The sequence below is a fragment of the Peromyscus maniculatus genome, chromosome 4 (assembly GCF_049852395.1).
Source record: "Peromyscus maniculatus bairdii isolate BWxNUB_F1_BW_parent chromosome 4, HU_Pman_BW_mat_3.1, whole genome shotgun sequence".
Lineage (NCBI taxonomy): Eukaryota > Metazoa > Chordata > Mammalia > Rodentia > Cricetidae > Peromyscus > Peromyscus maniculatus.
Genome location: NC_134855.1, coordinates 93455972 through 93478148, shown reverse-complemented (window position 1 = coordinate 93478148; position 22177 = coordinate 93455972). Strand labels below are relative to the sequence as shown.

At 42.5% G+C, this 22177-nt stretch overlaps 1 protein-coding gene across 13 annotated transcripts in view; it reads left to right on the top strand.

The window, feature by feature from the left end:
• The window catches only part of Meis2 (Meis homeobox 2), a 221032-nt gene that overhangs the window by 193548 nt on the left and 5307 nt on the right, over nt 1-22177 (top strand). For all 13 annotated transcript variants that reach the window (XM_076570320.1, XM_076570321.1, XM_076570322.1 and 10 more), the window contains one exon: nt 21667-21725. In XM_076570320.1, coding sequence (XP_076426435.1) covers nt 21667-21725 — 59 coding nt within the window. The remainder of the gene's footprint in view (nt 1-21666; nt 21726-22177) is intronic.

The following is a 22177-nucleotide window of genomic DNA, read 5'->3' as shown; positions in this document are numbered from 1 at the left end:
TGTATGGTTCTGTATTTCTATCCAAGCTGAGCCACACCCCCATGTTCATTTCTTTTAAAGATTTTTAAAATTCTACACTACTATAGAATTGTATGCTCTTTCTGTTTCTTCTAGACCTTACCTTTGGATCTATTGGCTTATGCATTTAGATATGACGTTTCTAGTCTAAAATTGTCTTAGAAAGGGAGTCTTACCAAGGCCCTGAGCTACATTGTTGGTGTAAAAGGTAGGTCCATTGTCCCACCTGCCTGGGGAACGAAGGCATGGCTAAACGAAGCATGGCTGCTGTAAGTCCTGGTTTTCTAGACCTCAGCCTTGTCTATGTCTGTGCACCAGAGCCCACTTTAACCACTGACTGTGAAAACTGTGCCACAGTACTGGATTCTGTGAACTTTCAGTTTCACTGGCCAGAAAATTACTACTAACACCATCCACTTTGTTGGGTTTTGTGAGAATTAAATAAGAATCTGCATACATGTATATACCCCATTTATTGTATAACTCAATAAAAGTCAATAATGAGAATAAGCATGAAAGTAAAGTAATGAATTATGAAACCCACTTAGAAGAAGATGATCTCCATTACAACCTGATGATGGATACTAATTGGTACCTGAAATATGAACTAGCTACATGTTTTCCAAAGTTTTCACTAAATATATTAGTTTTTTTCTAAGTCAGAGTTTAATAGATACTGCTCCAAAATAAATAAATAAACAAACAAACAAACAAATGAAATGTGATGGCTATCCATGCCAGACATTGCTAATTTCAAAGGTTTTATTTTAGAGTCTCCCTGTGTACGCTCATATTTAGAAAATTTGCCTTGATTTCTGCCTCCGTCATGGCCATCATCATACGCAGAGCCCGTTCTAACAATTCAGTGAGCTCCACTTAGCGAAGAGATTAAATAGAATTCACAAATTCATGGGCTGTTGTCTTCACTTAAATGAATCTGTGATTCGCAGTTACTGATCAACCTACTAATACCACTGTTCATAAATGGGAATGGGCCAACCCCTGCTGATATAACGATCAGCTGGAGGAGCGGTGGGTGGGGCACCGAGCAGCTGATGGTCCTCGTTTCTAGAGGGGGCCCCTGAGATGACTGCATATAGGTAGGCAAGGCTAGGCAACTGTGACACCTCCCCAGGGTCCCTTTGGTGCCAGGGATTTAAGAGTCTCAGCTGTCAAAGAACAATAAATTTCCCTTCAAAATATAAAACATAAATCAGTGTTTCCCAAACACTGAAAGGCAAGAAGAAACTAAATCCCCACAATAATGAAAAGAATCCTGTTAATTAAATCAGTAAGGTAGAGAGCTTCCCTCCCAGCACACGGCCCTGCTGAACACTAGAATACCTTGGAGACCGGAGCTGAAATCCAAGCTTTCTCTACTTTGCAAGCCAGCGTCCTGAGGGAACATTTAGAAGAAGCAGGGGGTGGGGGAAATCTTAGGAACAGGACAAGTAAGCACACCTTTTTTTTTTTTTTTTTTTTTTTTTAAGAAGTTGTTGGACAATGTTTATCTAGAAAGGGAAGTTGCAAAACAAATTGTAAACGAGGCTCAGCATGCGTGTGCCAACCTCTTATCAGATCTGCACCTGTCTTGGGTGAGCCGAAAGCCACATCGCTGTGAACTGAGACATAGTCTCCAGTGCGTGGTACTTGGAGGAAAGGGAGAGGTGCCAGCCATTACTCCTGAGTGTGTGTGTGTTTGATTGGTTGGCTGGCTGGTTGGTTGGTTAGTTGGCTGCACTCTATGCTCCTTCATTCTAGTTGCCTCTTGAACTCCCTGGCTCAAATAGTTTATAACAATGATGTGTTACTTCACATATCTTCCTTTTTGTTCTGCAAAGCCACTAATGTAGATTTGTGGGTTGCTTTAATGTTTGGTTAATTGGCTGGTCTACTAAGAGAGAATGTGTTGCCATGGTTGAGGAAAGCTGGGGAAAACGTCTTACGAATCTTGGGAGTTGAGAGCCTCGTGCCTGTTACGCAAGTCACTGACAGCAGAAGCCCTCAGAGAAATGGAAGCCAGCCTGGCTCTGTCTGCTCTAGCCTTCAGTTTCCCTGTTTTGTTTTGCTGTCTCTATTTCTGTTTTTGTTTTTTGAGACAAGATACTATTCTGTAGTCAGGCTGACCTGAAATTTGCTCTAAGGCCAGGGCTGCCTTGAATCTTATATCCTACCTCTATCTCTCAGGTACTGGGACTACAGGCATATACCATCTTACCCAGCTTGAGTTTTGCCCTTCAAGCTCCTCACAACCAAGTTATCTCAAACCCTTGATCTCTACCAGCCTTTAAATCGGGTTTCACTGGCTTTAAAATACACCCGCATCTATTCTCAGAATCTGAGACCTCTCTTCTGAACCTTTCTAAACCATTCAAACTACAAAGCTACCCAACTCTTCCCCTAGACCCAACATGTAACTAATCATTAGTCAGTGTATTCAAAATGCCCCAGGGTGTGCTTGCTGTATGGTTTTGTTCATTCTGCTGTCTCTCTGCCTCCAACAGGCTTTGTGTTGAGTGCTCTGATGGTAGGGGTGAGGTGTGTTGGGGGGATCTCATCAGCTGCATCCCTTGCCATCACCTGTCGCCCAGTTGACGTCCACATACAAACACAGAGACATCATTCTCCCTGTTAAAGGTCAAAATGTCAGAAGCACTGTGGACAGACTTTGCAAGACAGGCTAACTAGGGTTTGAACCTGGTCCTCACATATCCTAGGCTAGCCCTCTACCTCTGAGATACACCCCCAGCCCACTTGAGTTGTTATTGTTGCTGTTGTGATTGGCTTGTTTTCCCCGTGAGTTGGTTGGTTTGTTTTGAGACAAGGTCTCATGTGATCCAGACTGATCTCAAACTGCTTATATAGCCGCTGGCATTTAATTCCTCATTCTCTTACTTTTACCTCATGAATACTGGGATTACAAGAACGCAGTACCGTGCCCAGCACAAGCCCTCTTTTTACTCTTTATCCTGAGACAAAGTCTCACTAAGTTCCCCAAGCTAGCCTTGAACTTTTGATAGTTCTATCACAGTTTCTTGAGTAAGTGGAATTAACAGGTCTAGATCACTAGGCCTGCTGTAACCACTAGGATCCATTAACTTTCCAATTGATAACAAAATTGGGTCCATAACTCCAAGATTGCCGTCCCTCAAATCTTACCATATTGCCAGTCAGTCACTCTGGCAGAAAGAAGAGAAGTAGTGAAAGCAGTGTGGCTCAGCTCTAGTACTCTGGAGCTGCGACAAGTTTGCCATGGCAGTAAGTAGCCAGACCGCTATCTTGGCAAAACATGACAAGATGGCGGCCCCAAACTCAGTCCTAACTGTTGGCTTCTGATGACCTTGCTGGGTTGTGGATCATCTCTGTTTCTCTTCTCCATGCTGATACCTCTGACCTTTCACAGCAGTACATCTGTGCTTGGTGAGGGGTGGTGGGGATCTCCTCAAGATTTTGGTTTTCCCTGTTTGTCAAATCAAGAACGATTGAAAGTCATAGGGTCTACTGTGAGAAATGAGTCTGTATGTATACATGCAGTGAATGTGTGTGTGAGCGTATCGCAAGGATCAAGTTAGTAAGGGTTTTAATTATGCTTGTCTTATCTTTTAGGAGTGCTACTTTTGTTAAGGAAATCAATGGTATTTTGTTTTAGCCGTATTTTGAAGGGCTGTGGAGATGGCTCAGTGGGTAAGAGCATTGCTGTACAAGCCTAAGAACTGAGTTTGAATACCTAACACCACATTAAAAACTGGGCATGGCTGTTCATGCATCTAACCCCAGGATTGGGGAGTGGAGACAGGCAGACCTTAGGGGCTCTTAGGCTAGCCCAGCCAAAATGGTGAGTTTGTGAGACTGAGATCCTGTCTTACAGAACAGGGTGGAGAGCAATGGAAGAAGACACTGGCATCTTACACATGGGTGCACACGCGCATGTGCACACATCACACACACACACACACACACACACACACACACACACACACACATTATCTTGAAATAGCTAGTAGATGACACAACATCTGTGCTCACTGGCATTGCTAATGATACCTTCAGTCACAAGTATGTTTGTGGCTGTCAGTTGATAGGGTGACTGTTTCAGAAGACAGTGTTGACTGTTTCCTAAAGCCTGAATCTTAACAATAATTGAATAGAAAACATTAAGCTAGATGCTGAATTCATCTAGCTCCATCTATGCATCTGGTTGAGTTTACACTTAACTTTTGAAAATATCGGCTTCTCAGAGCCATGCTTGACTCTTGGACATCTGCAGCCCCAGCGCTATGCATGGTGGGAGTAGGAGGAGCATGGTGGGGGGAGCTTGCTGGCTGCTGGACGAGCTGAAAAGCCCAAGCTAGATGCAGGAAGAGACCCTGCCTCGAAATGACCAGGCAAAGAGTGACAGAGGAGGATACCTGATGCCCGCTCTGGTCTCCATGAGTTCACAAGCACGGGTGCTTGCACCTATATAAGTGCACACATCTGCACACCCACGGCCATGCACACCACATGCACGTGCACAAAAATAAAATAAATGTCAAAATAAGTTAATTAACTTAATGAAATAGAAGCTTTTCAGCCACATCTCTAGATTGTGACTTGGGAAGTCACACCAGCTGCCACGGAATGAACATCTGCTCTGAACTGCTCACTGAAAATTCCTTGCTAGAAACCCAGTAGGCACAGCTTCGAAACCACAGTCCATAGTTCATTCTGGAGTCCAACACTACACCGCAGTATGATATTACAGGGCTGGGGACAGGGTGCCATCAAGAAAGTCCCTGCCAGAAAGCGTGAGGACCTGAGTTCATGTCCCCAACAGCAAGAGAAGCAAACAGAAACAGTGCTTTGCCTGGCATCCCAGTGCTCAGACAGCAGAGACAGGACGATCCTTAGGGCTTGCTGGCCAGGAGGTCCAGCCAAGTCGGTGAGCCCCTGGTTTCATGACAGAATCACCTGACAGAATCAGGGCAGGTGAGATGATACAGCTGGGAAAAGAGAGCTACCCAGAGAACTTGATGGCCTGAGTTTGATCCCCAGACCCAACCAACTACCAAAAGTTGTCCTCTGACCTCCACAAGCATGCACACCACACACGCACATGCACGTCGTCGTCGTCGTCGTCGTCATCATCATCATCATCATCATTGGAAATGACCTTAAAAGAAAAAGAAAAAAAGAACTTGTCTCAAGAAATAAGGCAGAGAATTAATTCATGAAGATCCTGGACATTGACCTCTGAATACCACAAACAGGCACACACAGACAGTGAAAGAAATAACATCACAAATGACAGTTTAGTGTTAACTATCCCCTTAGTCTTACTTTGCCTATCTGTAGAGGGCCTGGCTTTCGTATGTCTGTAGGTTTTATAGTGGGAGGCCAAAGGCCCAGTGTGGACAGTGGCCGTAACCAGCATGAAAAAGGCTGGCCTCCTCACTGCCTGAGGAGTGAATGTCAGAATACACCATTTCCTGTCGATAGTGACATCATTTTGACAATTACAGCACCTTCTCTTTTTTCTGGAATGGGGAGAGGGGTAGGGTGAGGAGCAAATCTTCCGATCAGGAATTTTCACAAACTTAGGAAAGGGAGGAATAAAGTTTGCACTCCCCCATGTTTCTAGATGACAGATTAAAAGCCACACAGGTATGCAGAGCTGCTTAAGCCTCGCCAAGGTGGCAGTCTCTGAACGCTTTGATGTCATCTACTTGCTGGACCCCTGAGACTTTCCTGGGATCCAAATTTAGTAGACTTTATGTGGCTCGCCTGTCCCTTCTGGTGTTCAAAAAGGGAAGGAAAAAGGTCCCTGCTCCTTCTTGTCCCCGTCCTTTATTGTACGCTTTGCTTTGTTTGTTTGATTTTAAAACTGCCATTATGTGAAAGTGTAGCGAGTATAAATAATTGAGAAGATAACTCTGTGGGGAAACCGCTCGCACTGCCTTTGTGCAGAGGCAGCTCATTACGGCTCTGAGCTGCAGCATTCCATAAGAGCAATTATGCAGCATCAGTATGCCATGGATATTAACCAAGGGGAGTAGATAAGACACGGGAAAATCATCTTGTATCTTATTTAATTAAATTTATTTGGTTTTTCCAATAGGTCCTCTCGTGTGTAATTTTTCCGACCACTCCATAGTTGCTGTGGTCTTTGCAGGACTGTTACATGACATTTTTTTTCTTTTTTTTTTTGGCATTCCTCCTCAATTTTGTATAGACCTAAAATGTATTTATATTGGGGTTTAATTTCTACCCAAGGAGAGGTTATCCATGAAAATGGAACCATAATTTGGTCATGAGGTTTTTATCCCTCCTAGGGCTTATATCGCCAGTTAATATATGTTAATACAGCAAAGTGAATAAAAGGTTAAACAAGTGGGTCAGGCTTGGAGAGTCTTAGAATGCTTACTTCTGCTGAAACGGAAGGAAAAGCCCGTAATGGCGCTTGCCTGACTTTCACCCCCATCATTTTAAGAATTGCTTTGCCAATCCTTCACAGCAAATAGTAATTTTAAGTGGACCAAAACAGAGCTCAGGGTGTTTGCACTCCACGGTAATGATAGAGTAGCCGTGCTCCCTGGAGTCAATAAGCCCAACAATTGAGTCATTTTTGCCTCCTGTGAGTGAATCACTGCTGTTAGCCTGAATGACAGGATTGCCTATAGAACCAGAGGCCTTCACCACGTTGACCTCGTCCCAGAATATCGGGGTTCAGAGGGCAGGCAGGTGGTGTTTAACACGGTTATAAGTAAAAGCTAATTTTGTACACGGAGGATCTGTAAACAAGGAAGTGGAATTGATTGGAGGGTGGTGGGGGCCAGGGGACCTTGGATGTGTGCTGAAGCACATTATCCAAAGCAGCCCATCCTCATTCCCTGATTCTCTCACTTTCCCCTTTCTCCTTCCCTGTGGCATCCCTCCACCATGTTCCTTGCCTCCTCTTACCTGCCTCACAAGTGAATGTCCCAACACAATAGGATACAGTAGAGTCAGCTGGCTACAGCTCATTCACAAATCTCATTAATAAAATTGCAGGCAGTGTTGCAGGAGTGATATATATAGATATAAATATAGATATAGATATATAGATATATATGTGTGTATATACATATATAGAATACATATATAGTGTATATATTATATATAATAAAATTGTGTCTATTATATATAATGCATAGTGTATCTTTTAAAAAATATTTTAACTTTTTACAGTTATTTATTTTGCCTAAGGAGAGGTGCATGTGTAAAGTCAGAAAAACATGGGAGAATTAACCCTTTCCTTTTCCCTGTGGGTTCTGAGGCTAGACCGCATCTTCTCAGGCTAGATGGCAAGCCTTAGGCTTACCCTCTGACCCATCTCACCAGCCCAGTACTGTGTATCTCATACTTAAGGTTTCTTTTAAGTTTCTAATAGTTATTTGAAATAAAAAAATCAGGCATAGCAAAATATCTAATGAATGAGAAATGAAAACGTAGAGAAAATATCCTTAACTAAAATCATCCCTTCATTTTCAAATTACCCTTGAAAGTTCTAAGGAGCCTGATCAGTCAGTATGCTGGTGAGGTATGCTGCGGTCTGCTGGGAAGCTCCCATGGTTTACAGTCCCACTGGGAGGAGGAATTAAAGAAATGATGTGTGTGTGCAGAGCGTCGGGCCTGCCAGTGGCCTGTGCATCTGAGACTGACTTGGAGAAGATGCAAATCCTACTTTCAGACTGACGAATGGCTTTAAGGAGCAGTCTCCACTAGAAACTAGAATGCCATGGTTTATTTCAAGAGCTTGGAACCTGAGCACCCCTGACAACCCCAGTAGCTTGTTATGAATTGATTGGTGGCTCTCATCCCCTTTTAGAGAGTGTTTATCAATCTGCAAAGAGCCATGATGTAACTCACAGTACAAATGCAAAAAATGCCCTGCCTTTTGTTACCTTAGTGTACATTATCCCATAGAACTTGACCTGGGACTCTTCCTTTTTGAGAGACAGTCACAGACACCAGTGTTCCTCCAAACATATCTGGGAGGAAATTCACAAAACGATGTAATCGGCAAGAAAAAAAAAAAAGATTTCCTTTTTTTTCTCCACCTCAGATCTTCCTTCCTCCATTCCTGTTTCCTGCCTCTCACCCCCGGAATACACACTCACAACACCTTCTGGACCGCAGTGGTCAATCTGCCTTCCTCCCCATTGCAGCCCAGCATAATGGTGACATCCCATTCCAGTTCTGTCTCATCCTATGCATATCACACACACACACCACACACACACACACAGCCAGGCAGAGCCAGAGACTCCATTTCTGCCAGAGAAGTCCTTCTCCTGTCTGCCTGCAGTCCAGGTAGATTCACACCTTGTAGTGAGTTAGGGTCCTCACTTATTTCTCAGTGTGACATTCATTAGAGCAGAACTGGAAGCCAGAATTATGTCCCATCTTAGCTCTGCCCTGCTCTAGGGCACATCGTTCATCAGGAATTGAGCTATGCCACGTGCAAAAAAAAAAAATGACAAGAGATTCCCTAATGGTTCTTCTATTGTCAATTCTAAATTATTTCCTAGAGGAAGGAGCCCTCTTTTCATTTACACGTTCAGTTGTTTATTCACCAAACATTTTATTGGAGATAGCAGAGACGGTGTCGATAGCACAGAACTAAAATACGCTCTCTATAAGATCAACTAGGTGAAAACCAGACAAGTAAATTGTGGTTATTGCACTGAATCAATTCTTCAGGGAGCATGCATGCTAATGACTGGGGAAGTGTGTGTGTGTGTGTGTGTGTGTGTGTGTGTGTGTGTGTGTGTGTGTGTGTGTGTACAAGTGTTTGCATTTGTATGTATATGCACTTGCATATATACAGAGGCCAGAGATTGCCTCCTCTATTGCGGCCTACCTTATGTTTTGAGACAGAATCTGATACTGACCCTGCAGGTATACTAGGTAGTCAGCAAATCCCTGGCATCCTTCTGTTTCTGCTTCTGCTTCCCCAGCACTGGGTACACAGAGGAATACAGCCTCACCTGACTTTTTTTTTTTTTTTAACATGGATGCTGGAAATTCAAACTTGAGTCTTTGTGCTTGTGCTGTGGCAGGCAAAGGCACCAGCTCTCCAGCCCCAGGAAATGTCTCTTAATCAGATTAAGCAACAAAGTTACCCCAAAGAGGTGTTCTGTAGTAAGAATTTCAAATGATGGATGGACCAGATGGCTCTGGAAGGAAGACCATCCCAGATGGAATAAATAGTGTGGCCCTAGCTAGTTAGCATATTAACTTTAAACTTATGAATTAATCTTGAATTATTTGTGTATCACACGATTTAAAAATCTATGACAGTTAAAACAATTACAGCATTACATTGTTTCGTCTTTAATAGATGAAGTTACATCTATTCCTGTGAAGATGGAGACAATCCAAATGTCATTGTTTTCGTCTGTGAGAGTTAAGTTAAACTACCCTGGGAATCTTAATAAGAGATGTGGTGCCTGGATATACTCTAAAAATCTGCTCAAACCGTGGTCCATCTAGTTTGCACCTTAAACTCTAGATGGGACTTAAGAATCGAAGGTCCATGTCTTCATTCCTCTGTAAATGGTGGTGGGGGAGCGTATCCACTCACCAATGGCTTAAACCGAAAATATTTAAGGAATAAAGCAGCCATGGCATAACCTCTAGTTTGCTAGGTCTCTGGTGGTTTATAAAGATATATTTTATGTCTTTTATGATCACAGGATGATGCTAAAAAATTTGTGGGCAATGATACCATCATATTGGAAATACTTTGTGTAACATCTCTGCCCAAGACACAGGAGGCTACCTGGGTGTCAATCCAAGCAAAAGATGTTTCATTTGTTCTTAAGAAAAAACAATCTGGAAATTTGGCTTAGAAATTAGTCTTGGATGTTGGAACATCATGGATATAAGGACATTAAGGCATATGTCTGTGAATAGAATTTTTGCTTCTAGATAGAATTAGGGTTTGTAATATTTTGGTTATATAGAGTTTTTGAAAGTAACTAGTAATTTTTTTTGTTTTAAATCTTTGATTTTTAACCCCCATGGACAGCTTGATGAGAATATAGCCTGGCTAGGTGGCACTGAGTTTAATAGGAGGAATGTCACTTGTACGCATATTTATGACGCTTTATTTGATGGATCTTTTCCATAATAGCACTTGACTTTCTGTGTTTTACTCTTGTCACCCCCCCCCCCTTATTTTGGGTTGAAGCCACTCTAAAGTTTAACACCTGGGAGATTTCTCACTTATGGTTCCCTTTAGAAGTGCTAAAATCTCAGCCTCCCAAACAAGAGACCAAGTTGCGGTTTAAAGAAAGAAGTGGTATTGATAAAAGGCCCAAGAATGTTGCCACCTTTCCAACGTGTCCTCAGCAAAATCCTTTCTTTTAAGCCAGCAGGAGAAAGGAAAGGGGGATAAGAGCCCGGTCCCTCCAAATGCTTCTGGCATGCCGATCTGGTCTTCTGAAACATCCCCTGCTGCTCCAGAAAAAGGAGCCCCTGAAGCAAATGAAAACTCTGGTGGGGACATTCACATGCATAGCACCCTCCCTCCGAGTGCTTTAGATCCCAGGGCCTGGGGTGATTTGGCCTGAGTTGAAGAATAGAGACTTGTGAACCATTTGTCTCCACACCTAGAGTATGGTGAAGTGCTGTGTCTTTCACCTTAAAAGCCCATTTAAAAAGAAAAATATGGTTCGTGAGGACACAATTTGGACACCATCACACTTAATGGAGTCCCTTTTAAATGTAACACTCGGTCCCATCAATTCCCTTCTAAATTACTTGTCACCACCTGGAGAAAACCTGCCCTTGATTATCTTATGCAATTGCTTAAAAATACGGTGTGTGTGTGTGTGTGTGTGTGTGTGTGTGTGTGTGTGTGTGTGTGTGTAAACTTCATTTAAAATCCCTGATGACTAGAATGACTTATGCTAAGTGTAAGGCTATACAACATGTGTCATAACACAGTGTGACTCATATGCATGCATGTAATTGTCACCAGCTTCTAAATCTGCTCACACACATCACCTCAGAACTCAAAGTGAGCAAACTAGACCTCCTAGAAATAAGGCCATTGTCTGTAGGCTTTAATTTACAGTTGACTGACCAACAGGATCAGATGGAGGACTTTGTAAAATCTTGAGACACATGAAAAGGTAGAGTGTTTTCAGAGGTAGCCAAACAGTTTTTAAAGCATACTGCTTGAGATCTAGAAGAGTCCTAGTTTAATATGAAGAGGAGAGACGGTTTTGAAGTAGTCTCTTGTTTTCGGGGTTCACGCTTCTTTTGTCCTTGTCTTGAGTGGCCTCCTAACGTTTCAGCTCTAGTGCCGCACTCTACTACAATAAGTAGGAATCTAGCAAACAAATGGCCCGTTTTGATTAACTGTGCACCATGACATAGCACACATGGATTCTCATCCTGGTGCCCTTTACCTTCCGCCCAGCAAAGCGCAATGCAGAAGTCATCCTAAAAGTCAAACGCTCCCCGTTTTCATTGCTAGCACCTTGTTGGAGTCCATCTCTTCTCCCCTTTCTCCCTGCGTTGGCCAAGGGTGGTGAGTCTCCTCAGTTGTCCCATTCTCATCAACCCAGCTCAGTTCATCCTCCAACAGGCCCTTGGGAAAGGTCTCCTCAAGAGGCTTCCTTGTCTCACTTCCCCATTCACGAATTTCAGAGACTCATTTTACCTCTGAAGAACCCCATGCAGCTTGCCTGTGAATTGCAGCCAGGTTCCCCCAGAAACCAGAAGAAACTATCAGCCAATCTCTGTTCAATTACCCTGAGCACTTTCAAACAAAGTCAGCCCTGGTGGAGTCCTGGTGGGACTGGTACCTTCAAGCAGCTCTTCTTTCTTTTCTTCCCTGCCATGTGTTGGATTTTGTTTTTAAATGCTCTTTCAAACGGGTTCAACTCTTCCCTTCCAAGAGTTTCTTAACTTTTTTCTTTTCTTTTTTCCTTCTAGTGCTGGAGAGTAAAGCCTTGCAAAGGCTAAACCAGCATGCTGCAGGTGTTCTCTCCTTTTTTTTTGGATAATTTGTTTATTTTTACTTTATGTGCATTGGTGTTTTGTCTGCATGTAACTCTGTGTGAGGATGTCAGATCTTGGACTTATAGACAGTTATGAGCTGCCATGTGGGTGCTGGGAATTGAACCTAGGTCCTCCAAAAGAGCAGCCAGTGCTCTTAACCACGGAGCCATCTATCCAGCCCCTCTGCAAGTGTTCTGTACCTCCAGATCTTAGTTGTCCCCTTGCTGGGCTGCCCCTTGCTAGCCTTGAACTCACTATGTGGCCCAGAGTGCTTTGGAATTTTCTGTCCTGCTTCCGCTTCTCCAGGGCTTGCATTACAGGTATCCACGCACCGCCATGCCTGGTGATCAGGCTCTGTTCAGGTCTTTGGTTGATGTCGTTGCACCGACTTACTGGATATAGGCTGTTTATTTCTAATAACTTGTGTGTTCTCAAATGGTAACTTTTTCGGTTTGTTTGTGTGTATATGAAGAGTAGAAGTATCAAAAGGCATGATTTGCATTTTCAAATGTTTAGATATATTTACATACGTCGTCAATATGTCATTAAATTTGGTTTGGGATAACTGCAGAATATGGACAGCTTATCAATGGTGACACATGTACAGATTTTTATGACCCTTGAAATTATTCCTAATAATTGTTTCAGGGTTGAAAAGAGATGAGCAAGTACAGTGTGAGGCCCGTTTTCAGCTCCCCACCCACAAAGCCAATTACTGGGACACACACACACCCCAGAGGACACAGCCGCTGAATAAAAATGAACATGGAGGAGAAAGCTAGAGCTCAGTATACTTTGATTGGCCAAAGGATAAAGCCAGGAATCAAGCTAAATAAATCCCCATTCCCTCTGAACACAAGAAAGGAGGGAGAAGACGGTCACTAGAACAGGGCCTGACTGAAAGCAAACAAGAACAAGCTCTTTCTCCTTCGGCCTTTCCAGGAACAGACATAAATAGCCTAGAATTAACAAAAATGAATGTCTACCTGTATTGTTTTTTCACCTTCCTCTGGAGCGGCACAGAAAAATCTATTGAGGTGTTAATGAATTTGTCCCTGGCAAAGTTTATTGCCGCACACACGTGCAGGTGCAGTGTGCACGCGCCCTCACACACGTACACATATGGGTGCCCAGAGGGCTGCTGACTTCTCACTGTCACACAACTGACGAGCTCATGATGACTTCTCAATGCTGCTGTTGCATGTCCCACTCAGTTGACGGGCACTTCCGACTGGACAGGATTACCGTTGCAAACAAAACCAGACATTTGCAACCAGCTCAGTTCTCAGCAAGAAAATGCACATGACTTAGGTAGATTTTGTTGTTGATTTTTTTTCCCCTTATAGGTTACTCAAGGAAACGCATGTCGTTATAAATCAGTAGTAATGAAATCACCATTATGGCATCTTGGATATTGCATTTGCTAAAGCCTTTCTGGACATTAAGTCAGCTTTCAATGATTGATATTATAGACAGTGGATAAACATTTTTTGATGGATCTGTTTGCTCTCAGATGAGAAAAAAAAAAGCAAATTCTTTTTTTTCTCTTTGATTGAAAGAGTGTAATGCCATCGGAGAGGGAAAGGTTCAAATGTGGTCATCACAGGTTAGTGACACCAAAAATAGAAACTCACTTAGGGTGAAATTTGCTGTCAGGAAAAATGGAGCCTTCTTTCTGAACTCGGGAACGTGTGGTTCATGTGAGCTCGCTTGTAGAGGGTTGCTACAATAAGCCTTCTTTCATACAGGTGTGTTTATGCCCCAGGCTTGCTGGCCACAGTCCATTCCATTTACAGAAGCTGAATTAAACAATAACTACCGCTTGCAAAAAAAAAAAAAAAAAAAAAAAAAAAAAAAAAAAAAAATGGTGAAGGTGGGGGAGGGGGAGGGGGAAAGGTGAGCGTCAAAGGAGATGCCTGAGAGCTTTGTTAGGGCCAAGAAAACCCTGTTGTAGATGTCAGGGCTTGTTGATGTTGCTGGGAACGGCACTTTTTTTTTCTCCTGGATTTTGTGGTTCTGCCTTAGGAAAGAAAGTAAAATAGAACGGAAGAACAAAGTCCCACTCTATAAATCAGCAGCTGCTCCTTGCCAGATCAAAGGAATGACATTTTTGCTCCTGGACTTCTTGTCCACTTGAGGGCTTGACAGGCAGCTAACAGCTGGCCTGCTCCACTGTATGAGAGAATCAGCCTACATCTTCTTCCGAGCAGATGACAAGCTAATCAGAGACCTAGCCCTAGCACGGGACACGTGAGTGCATGCACCTTGACCTCTTCCAACACCTCAAATATATAATTGCTAAACAGCGTGGTGCATTTGGGGCCAGTTAATTCTTAGGTGACTTCCAATGAGAAGAAGAATCTGAGATAATGTTCAGCCAAAGGTGATCACAAAGCCAAAAATATTTCAAAATTGCAAGATTTGTGGGGATCAGGTCTCAGTGTGAATTAGCACATGTTTGGAACAGAATGGGAACTGGCTGTGAATGAAGGTAACTGATTATCAGGTGAGACTGCACAGATCTCAAAGCCCAGTCAGAGAGATGGGCGGGAGCTGGGAACTGGTCATTTTGAAAACGGTCACTGTTTCTTTATAGGCTGGTGGAGCTGAATGAAGCTCTAGATCTGTGTTCCATTCCTGCAGAAAGTGGTTTTCGGAGCCACACTAAGGTGTACAGGTTTCCAAATCTGGAATTTTAATGTCAGTAGTAAAATGTTCAAAGTAATTCAGTTTCTTGTTGATTTCCATCTGCAGTAAATCATGTACAGGATGAGGTAATATGCTATAGCTTATGTCTATTGACTGAGTGTTTTATCTTTAAGAGGGTAGATTCTAGATATGAATAGAAGTTCCCATGTTTTCTTCTCTCTTGCTTTCAAATAGCTCTGAAAGATCACTTTTATAATACATGATAAATAGCCACATATGAATAACCGTATAGCATTCTGTAAGAGTAACAGTGCTCCAAAGTCGGGACCTGCTTGGATACTGTGTTACCAGCCGCTGGGTGTGAGTGTACTAATGGAATTGTGTTGGTTGTTGCTCAGGATTCAGGAAGAAATAAAAGATAATTCCCTATGTAAAGGGAAATTTCTCAAATACTTTTATTAAATAAAAACTACAGTTGTTCATATAAATCTCAGATAAAATGCTCAATCAAATTTTCTCCATCACCTTTAACAATTCTTTTAATACAGAAGAATCATATGTATTACTGAAGTTCAAAAAAAACAAAAACAAAAAAAAACAAACCAACAGTAGATGGAGAGGTAAAACAGAAGAGTGGCTGTCCTCTCTTGTCCTGACAGATCCCTCTGTTGACAGTTTCGCCAAAGACATTTCATTGTCCCAGCTTTCACTTTAAGAGATACAGATGGAGTAAAATGAATTAAATTATTAGACATTGTTTGGTACCCAAGGCAAGTGATTAAAAGACTCTTCAGATCTGAGGTACTTAGAGAGGCTGGTGTGTGCAATGTTTGCGGCCGTGAGAGTCACAATTAAAAACTTGAACTTTACAACTTTCTGTTCTTAGGCAGAGCACTAAGATGTCTGATGGCTCTTACTGCAAGGCTTCGCCAGCATAAGGGTGCAGAGGTCACTCAGAGAACTTTTCAACTGCAGATCCGGGAGCAGCAGTGCTGGGTGGGGCATGGTGATGCTTCTGTGTCTGCAATACTCATACTCGGGGGTGGCCTGGAAGCTGCTGGCCCAGGGAACTCCAGAGGGAGGAGGATCTAGGAAGTCTCTAAGAGGATGTGCCCGAAAATGAGACCACTCTGCAACGCTACCTATAGAGAGGTGCTTCACTGGTGTCTAAAATCACATGCGGCCACACACCAACACACACACACACACACACACACACACACACACACACACACACACCAACACTCACATGCACACACATACACACACATACACATGCACACAAAGATGCATACACACATACACACACCAGCATACACACACACACACATACACAAACACACACACACACACACACACACACACATACACACACAAAGTTACATATTCACGTGAAACCCAAGTTTCTAGAAAGACCCTACCACATGAGCACATGCTATAAACCATGTTCCCGTGCTGTTATCAGCCCATTATAGGTAATTTTAGTAGTCACCCATCCATTCTTAGTTACTACCTGTAAGGGAACAGAGCATTTGAGGACCACTGGTTAGGTGTGTTCTGACCATTGGCTAAGATTTAATAAGCCCTTACTATATGCTAGGCTGTGCTCCAAGAACCTTACATACCCTGTCTCTGTCAGTCCTCAAAATAGCCTAGGCTGTTATTCCCCTAGTTGGTAGATAGGAAAGAAACTGAGGCGTATGGAAGTTATAAAGAGCACAAGCCCCTTGGGTTTATTGGTGTCATTCTCTACAGAAAGGGTTTAAAATGTGGGACAATACTTAAGAGGACTGTGATCAAAGTTGAGTATCTTAGTGAATAAGCTATATGGGTGTTTGCAACTTTGGGGGAACGTTAGATCAAACCCTGGAAGCCCACAGTAGACGGCTATGGAAAAGAACTGTCGCCCACTTCATAACTCTGCCCTGGGCCTTTCGCGTCAGCATGAACAGGCTCTCCACTTGAGGCAAATTCATAAGACTACAGAGTGCTCATGCTCCCACACTAACATCATGTTTTCATATTGTAAGTGTATGGGTATTTATTTCACATGTTTTTACAGGTGTGGGCAAATCTAATATTCTATCCAATTATAATTACGCTGCAGCTCAGGGACATTAGTTATGATCTGTGAATGTGTCCTAAAGTCATGTATGAATCTCATTCATTTAGCTCACTTTGCTCAAAGTTGTCTTTGGGAAAGGATTCCATGTCTGAACATGAGTGAAAACCTTGGATGTGCTATGTGAGTCAGTCATTCTCAAGTCCAGGGTCTTGTTCAATGGCATTAAACTCACCTAACTCACTGATTCAACTGGAGACCAGGACACAGAATCAAACTTGCTTTGTTTGGTTGGTTTTTGTTTTCTTCATATTAAAAAAATAAGTAAAGTGGCTGATTTTCCAGGGTTGAAGCATCACTGATACCCAAAGCATGCTGGTAGGCAAGTCCCGCAGCTTGGCAAAGCGGAGCTTTTTTCTAACTGGGCCCCTGTCACCAAGCTCCCAACCACACCTTTTCCAAATTGATCTGATCCCTTGTCAACAGTTCAAACCTCTTCCTTGACAACACCAATCCAGGAGAGAGCTTCAAATCCAGCCATCCTCAGAGTGTTCGGAGCTGGCTGCTTTCCAAGCAACCTCGGGGAGAGAGGCCTGCGCTTTCTAACAAAAGGAATGCTGCCTGAGGGCGTGGCTTACCAGGTGTGGCAAGAAGTTAGTGAACCAGAAAGAAGGGATTTATCAGCCATTTAAAAGGGGGTGGGGGAACCAGCCAACAATCAAATGACATCTGAGTCTACTCCCATCAGCCTGAGCTATGCTTTGGAGTGAAAAGTCTCTAAAAGAAAACTCAGTGGTCAGATTTCAGGTGGAAAAAAAAAAAACATGTAAAGCTCAAATATTTGGATTTTCCTGAGGTGACTGGTGGTCTCCAGAAGGTATCTCCAGTAAGAGTCAGGTGGGGCGTCAGTGATTTCTGCTGTTTGGAATACATTGCTTTGAATCTACTGAGGTTTTTTTGTTGTTGTTGTTTTTATTTCTAAGTTGACTTAGAAAAGCCTCTTGATTCTTAGAAAGTCACTAAATTTATTTCTATAATTAAGTTATTTTAAGCTAAGAGTCTTGGTATATAAGTTTGAAGGATTGCACATACTAATGCGTTTTCTATTTAAGTAAAATTTAGAGATGCGAATAGTCTCAGGAGACTCTCTTGGAAGCTTTTGTATGAGCCTAGGCACTAACTTCGTGCTCAATACAAATCAATAGAACTAGTGTACTTTGGGGTACTCATCCCCTAGGGAGTCACTAATTCAATTATCTGTAGCCCTTAAAAAAAGTCACAATGAGGCTAATGAAATTTTTTTCTGAAGGAAATCTAGAGAAGGCACTAGATTTATTAACACAATTTCCACACAAGTTGTACAAAATTCAGTTTTAAAAACCTGTTTAATATCTAAGGAGACTTTATAACAGGGTTAAATTATACTAATAAAGAAGTATATTGTATGTCTGCAACTTCAAAACCATCCTAAGACGGCATTAAAACTTAGTGAGTTGTGCGGTTTTTGCTTTCTTTCTTTCTTTCTTTCTTTCTTTCTTTCTTTCTTTCTTTCTTTCTTTCTTTCTTTCTTTCCTTCTTTCTTTTTAAATATCAGATACAGATGAAAAACCTAACAGTCTTTGGATTGGGAATAACTTGTGGGGGTTTTCATTAAAGTTGGGTGCAGCTTGCTGCATTTTGGTTAGTTGGATGTCTTCAGCAATTTTTCAAATGTTTTGGGTTTGGCAAAGTCCAAAATGTTTTTTGCCAAGACCCTCTCTTCCCCTTATTTTTTAAACCCGTGTGAAATGCAGGGATAACTTAATCCATATGTGTCTGATTCATTTACACTTAACTCATCAAAATGTTATTTTGTGAGACCCATTTAATATCCAAGAAACCTTTTGAGTCTTTTAAAGAGGAGTCTTTTGTCTTTGAACCAGGAAGTTGCATTTTTCCATATGAATGGAGGTCTGGCTTTGAACAATTGGAGATGAGTAGATTTTTCAACTTAGATGCTTCAGAGTTTAAGTAGAATCAAAACTTGATATTATGTTTTTTTTTTTTGTCTGCATAAAGGAAAGGTCATTTTTAAAGTATAGTCAGAGGAAGTAGAAAGAATTTGTGTCAAATCATTTAGGGGAAGACCACATATGGAAGTTCATATTGGGAATCAACAAAATTAAAAAAAAAATCATTCCTTGTCTGATTTTTCTTTCATCTCTGAATTAAATGGCTCCATTTTGTGTTCATGAGAATATTTTCTAAAAGGTGGTGGACTGTGAGTCATCAGTGTGAGAGAAGGAGGGGGTTGTCATTTTCATTTTTAAGATTACAATTTTTCTTAAGATGAACACATTATTAATTTTAATAATATCTATGGAGTTAATAAATTATTCTGAGATTAAGGCAGTTGACAATTGGCCGGAGTTTTATGTTCAGAGATTTCTGGGGGAAAACAACAGCAAAAACAGGAGCCCATACGTTTTCCAAATCCCGTGTTATTTGAAAGAATACATTGGAATTTTGAAACAGTACTGGGAACCAAAAACTCTGAGCGTGAAACTTCACGGAGGCTGCTTGGAGCCCACATGAGAAAGTGAAGTCTCTAAGACTCTCTGTGAACCACCCCACCTCCCCCACCCCCTGTAAAAACCTGCAGGAGCTTCTTTCTTTCAAGGCTCCTTAGAAGCAGTGAGCAAAGAAAGGCCATTGCCATAACTGCTAGTGAACATGCAGGCCACGCCATGGAAACTAGCTGAAAATGTGATGCTGGGGTGACATTGCCAAGTTCAGCACTTCTATAAAGACCTGCTAGCACACAGAATGCTTTTTTCTCAACTGTTCTGTATTGTTGGATCACCCCCATTGAACAACCTTTTGAGAGGACCCCCATTTTTACTAATGTAAACATTCTGATGAGTATCCAAAGAAATGACCTTTGAGTGAACCTCTAACCTTCCCAGTAATTATTTGTTTGAAGACAGTGTGAAGTTCTCCTGCTGAGAACTAAGAACCATGATGCCTTGCAGCTCTGTGAGTGAGTGAGTGTTTGAGGGAACAGGAGAGAAAAGCATAAATAAGGGAACAATCTCCAGATGTAAATAAGAGAGAGGAAATTTAAAAGTGGGGGCAGCAATTTGTATCACCTAAAAGGTTGACCTACAAGAGAAAACAAAAAAACAACCCACCACACAACAGGATTGGCTGCACACGAACAGAGGAACTGCCCCTCTCCACCAGAAACATCAAGACAGAGCAAAAGCGCCTGCTCTGGGCATCTCTTGGTCAGAACTGACCCTTTGAGAAGAGCCCCTAGAAGGAGAAATAAGAACCCGGCCCTCCTAGGCCTCAGATAAATTCTTTTAACTGATAGGAGGGTTGCTTCAGGAAGTCTTTGTGATCTGATCAGCAACATTTCAGAGGACGGGGTAAATACATAGCTTCAACTCTCCTTTTCCGGCTCTCTATACTTACAGTAGCCTGGCACTTTCCTTCCCGAAAGCCAAGGGGTGGAACATTTTTGACAACGGAGACATCTTTTCTTAAGTACTAAAGAAATTCATTGTTTTGCAAACAGCATATGCAAAAGACTCCTTTGGTTTTCTCCTGGCTATTATTCATCAGCCTGACTGTATTCTTACCAGAGAACTCACAGGAGGCTGTGTGTGCTCACTGTCCTCCTCCAAGGGACTTAACTGCCAATACTTGAGAATTCTTTGGAGAATGTACTTTCAGGTCCTGCTTGGAGCCCCATGTGGATGCATTAATCATTAAGTCCCCCATATGCTTAAGGCTGGAAAGTAGGGATGCTGAGAAACAAATGTTATCAATAGAAAACATTTTGAAGGACCAGCTAGCGGTATGCTACTGAGCACCCGCCCTCCCTAGCCTAGTGCAAGGCCCCTGAATCTTTCCCAGAAGTTCGTACATGTGGGAGATACCATCATTAAAGGCACAGGGACAGGAGTAACTCGCAAATGGTAGAAAATTGTTTTGTTTTTATTAAATTTGGAGAAATAAAGGAGATTTCTTATTGTCTTACTCTGTTTGTACATGAATATTTGATGGGCATTATTAAACATTAAAGTAACATGAAGTAGGCACTTATTTTTGGATTTCCAACAAAATTAGATCCAGGCTTCTTAGACAAAATAACCACTGCTCCTTACATTCCTGGGAATCAGCAACCGCCTGATTTGAAAACGTTTCCCGGGCCCTAATATCAACCATGTGGACCCGAGGCTGGCTTTCGAGTGGGTTGAAAGGTGGCTGAGTTTATGGTTGGCAGTTAGCTTATCCACTGCCCTGGGTGTCCCAGCTTTGGCTGCAAAGGCCGCCCCCAGCTGGCACTGACCTCTGAGTGACCCCTAACTTTACAGGCTTAAGCTGCAGGAGTTGCCCCAAGACCAGAAGTCTTTGGGCCAGCACTTATTACTGCTGTGTTGGTGATAAAACTTCAGACAGCCTAATTGATGGCTTTGCTGACCTAACAATACCTTGTGAAAGCCGAGTGCGGGAGCCTGGCCTTCATTTATGGCCAGCTGCAAGGGGAGCTGAATCTCCCCGGGATGGATGGGGAGTCCTGGGAGAGAGGCAGATCTTCCAGCCCGTGAGCTGCGACCTGGAACCCACTTGTTCCAAAAGCACGCACACTCGCAGAAAGGAGACGCTTTCTGCCAGAGAAGTCTTGTCCCTCTCTGAAAATTCGTAGCAAGTTGTCTTGCTGTCGGCTCCGAGACGACAAGGGAGGCCACAATCCAGTCAGCTGCTTTTGCACACGGAAGGGCCAAGCTGCCTGTCAATTAAGTAGATGGTTTGCAGTAGGTATTGGATTGTGACGTGTCCTCCCCAGTGCTCACAAAAGCTGTTCATAGAACACTCAGACTGGGCTGGGTTAACCTTACTCTTCTCTTCTGTTTCAGGTTTATCAATGCCAGGAGAAGGATAGTACAGCCCATGATTGACCAGTCAAATCGAGCAGGCAAGTTCTAACACGTATCTATATCCACATCCCATGGGCCCAAGGCCTCCTCACGTTCTCCTTCAAGACTATCTCATCACCTGGTAAATAAGTACTTCCATCAGGCATTCTGGGAGAATTTTTTTTTTTAACATCCCCAGAATTCCGCTCTAGGAAGCAACTTCGCTAATTGGTGCTAATTGGAGATTTCCCACCCGACTCTACTGAAACGGCTTTTGCTTTTCTTTCTGAATTGGTAATTGGGCACAAGTATTCGTGCCACAAGCAGTTTGTTTGACTGTGAACTCTGGAATTACTCCTTGCCTGTCTGCATCCAGTCATTAGCACACTCTCATTTTCTTGTTACCCACAACTCCTTGGTGTGTGCTGTGCTCTCCCCACCGGAACGTACACGGTTAAACTCATTGTATCCATTCATTTGCTTTGACTATTCATAATATTCTATTAAAGCC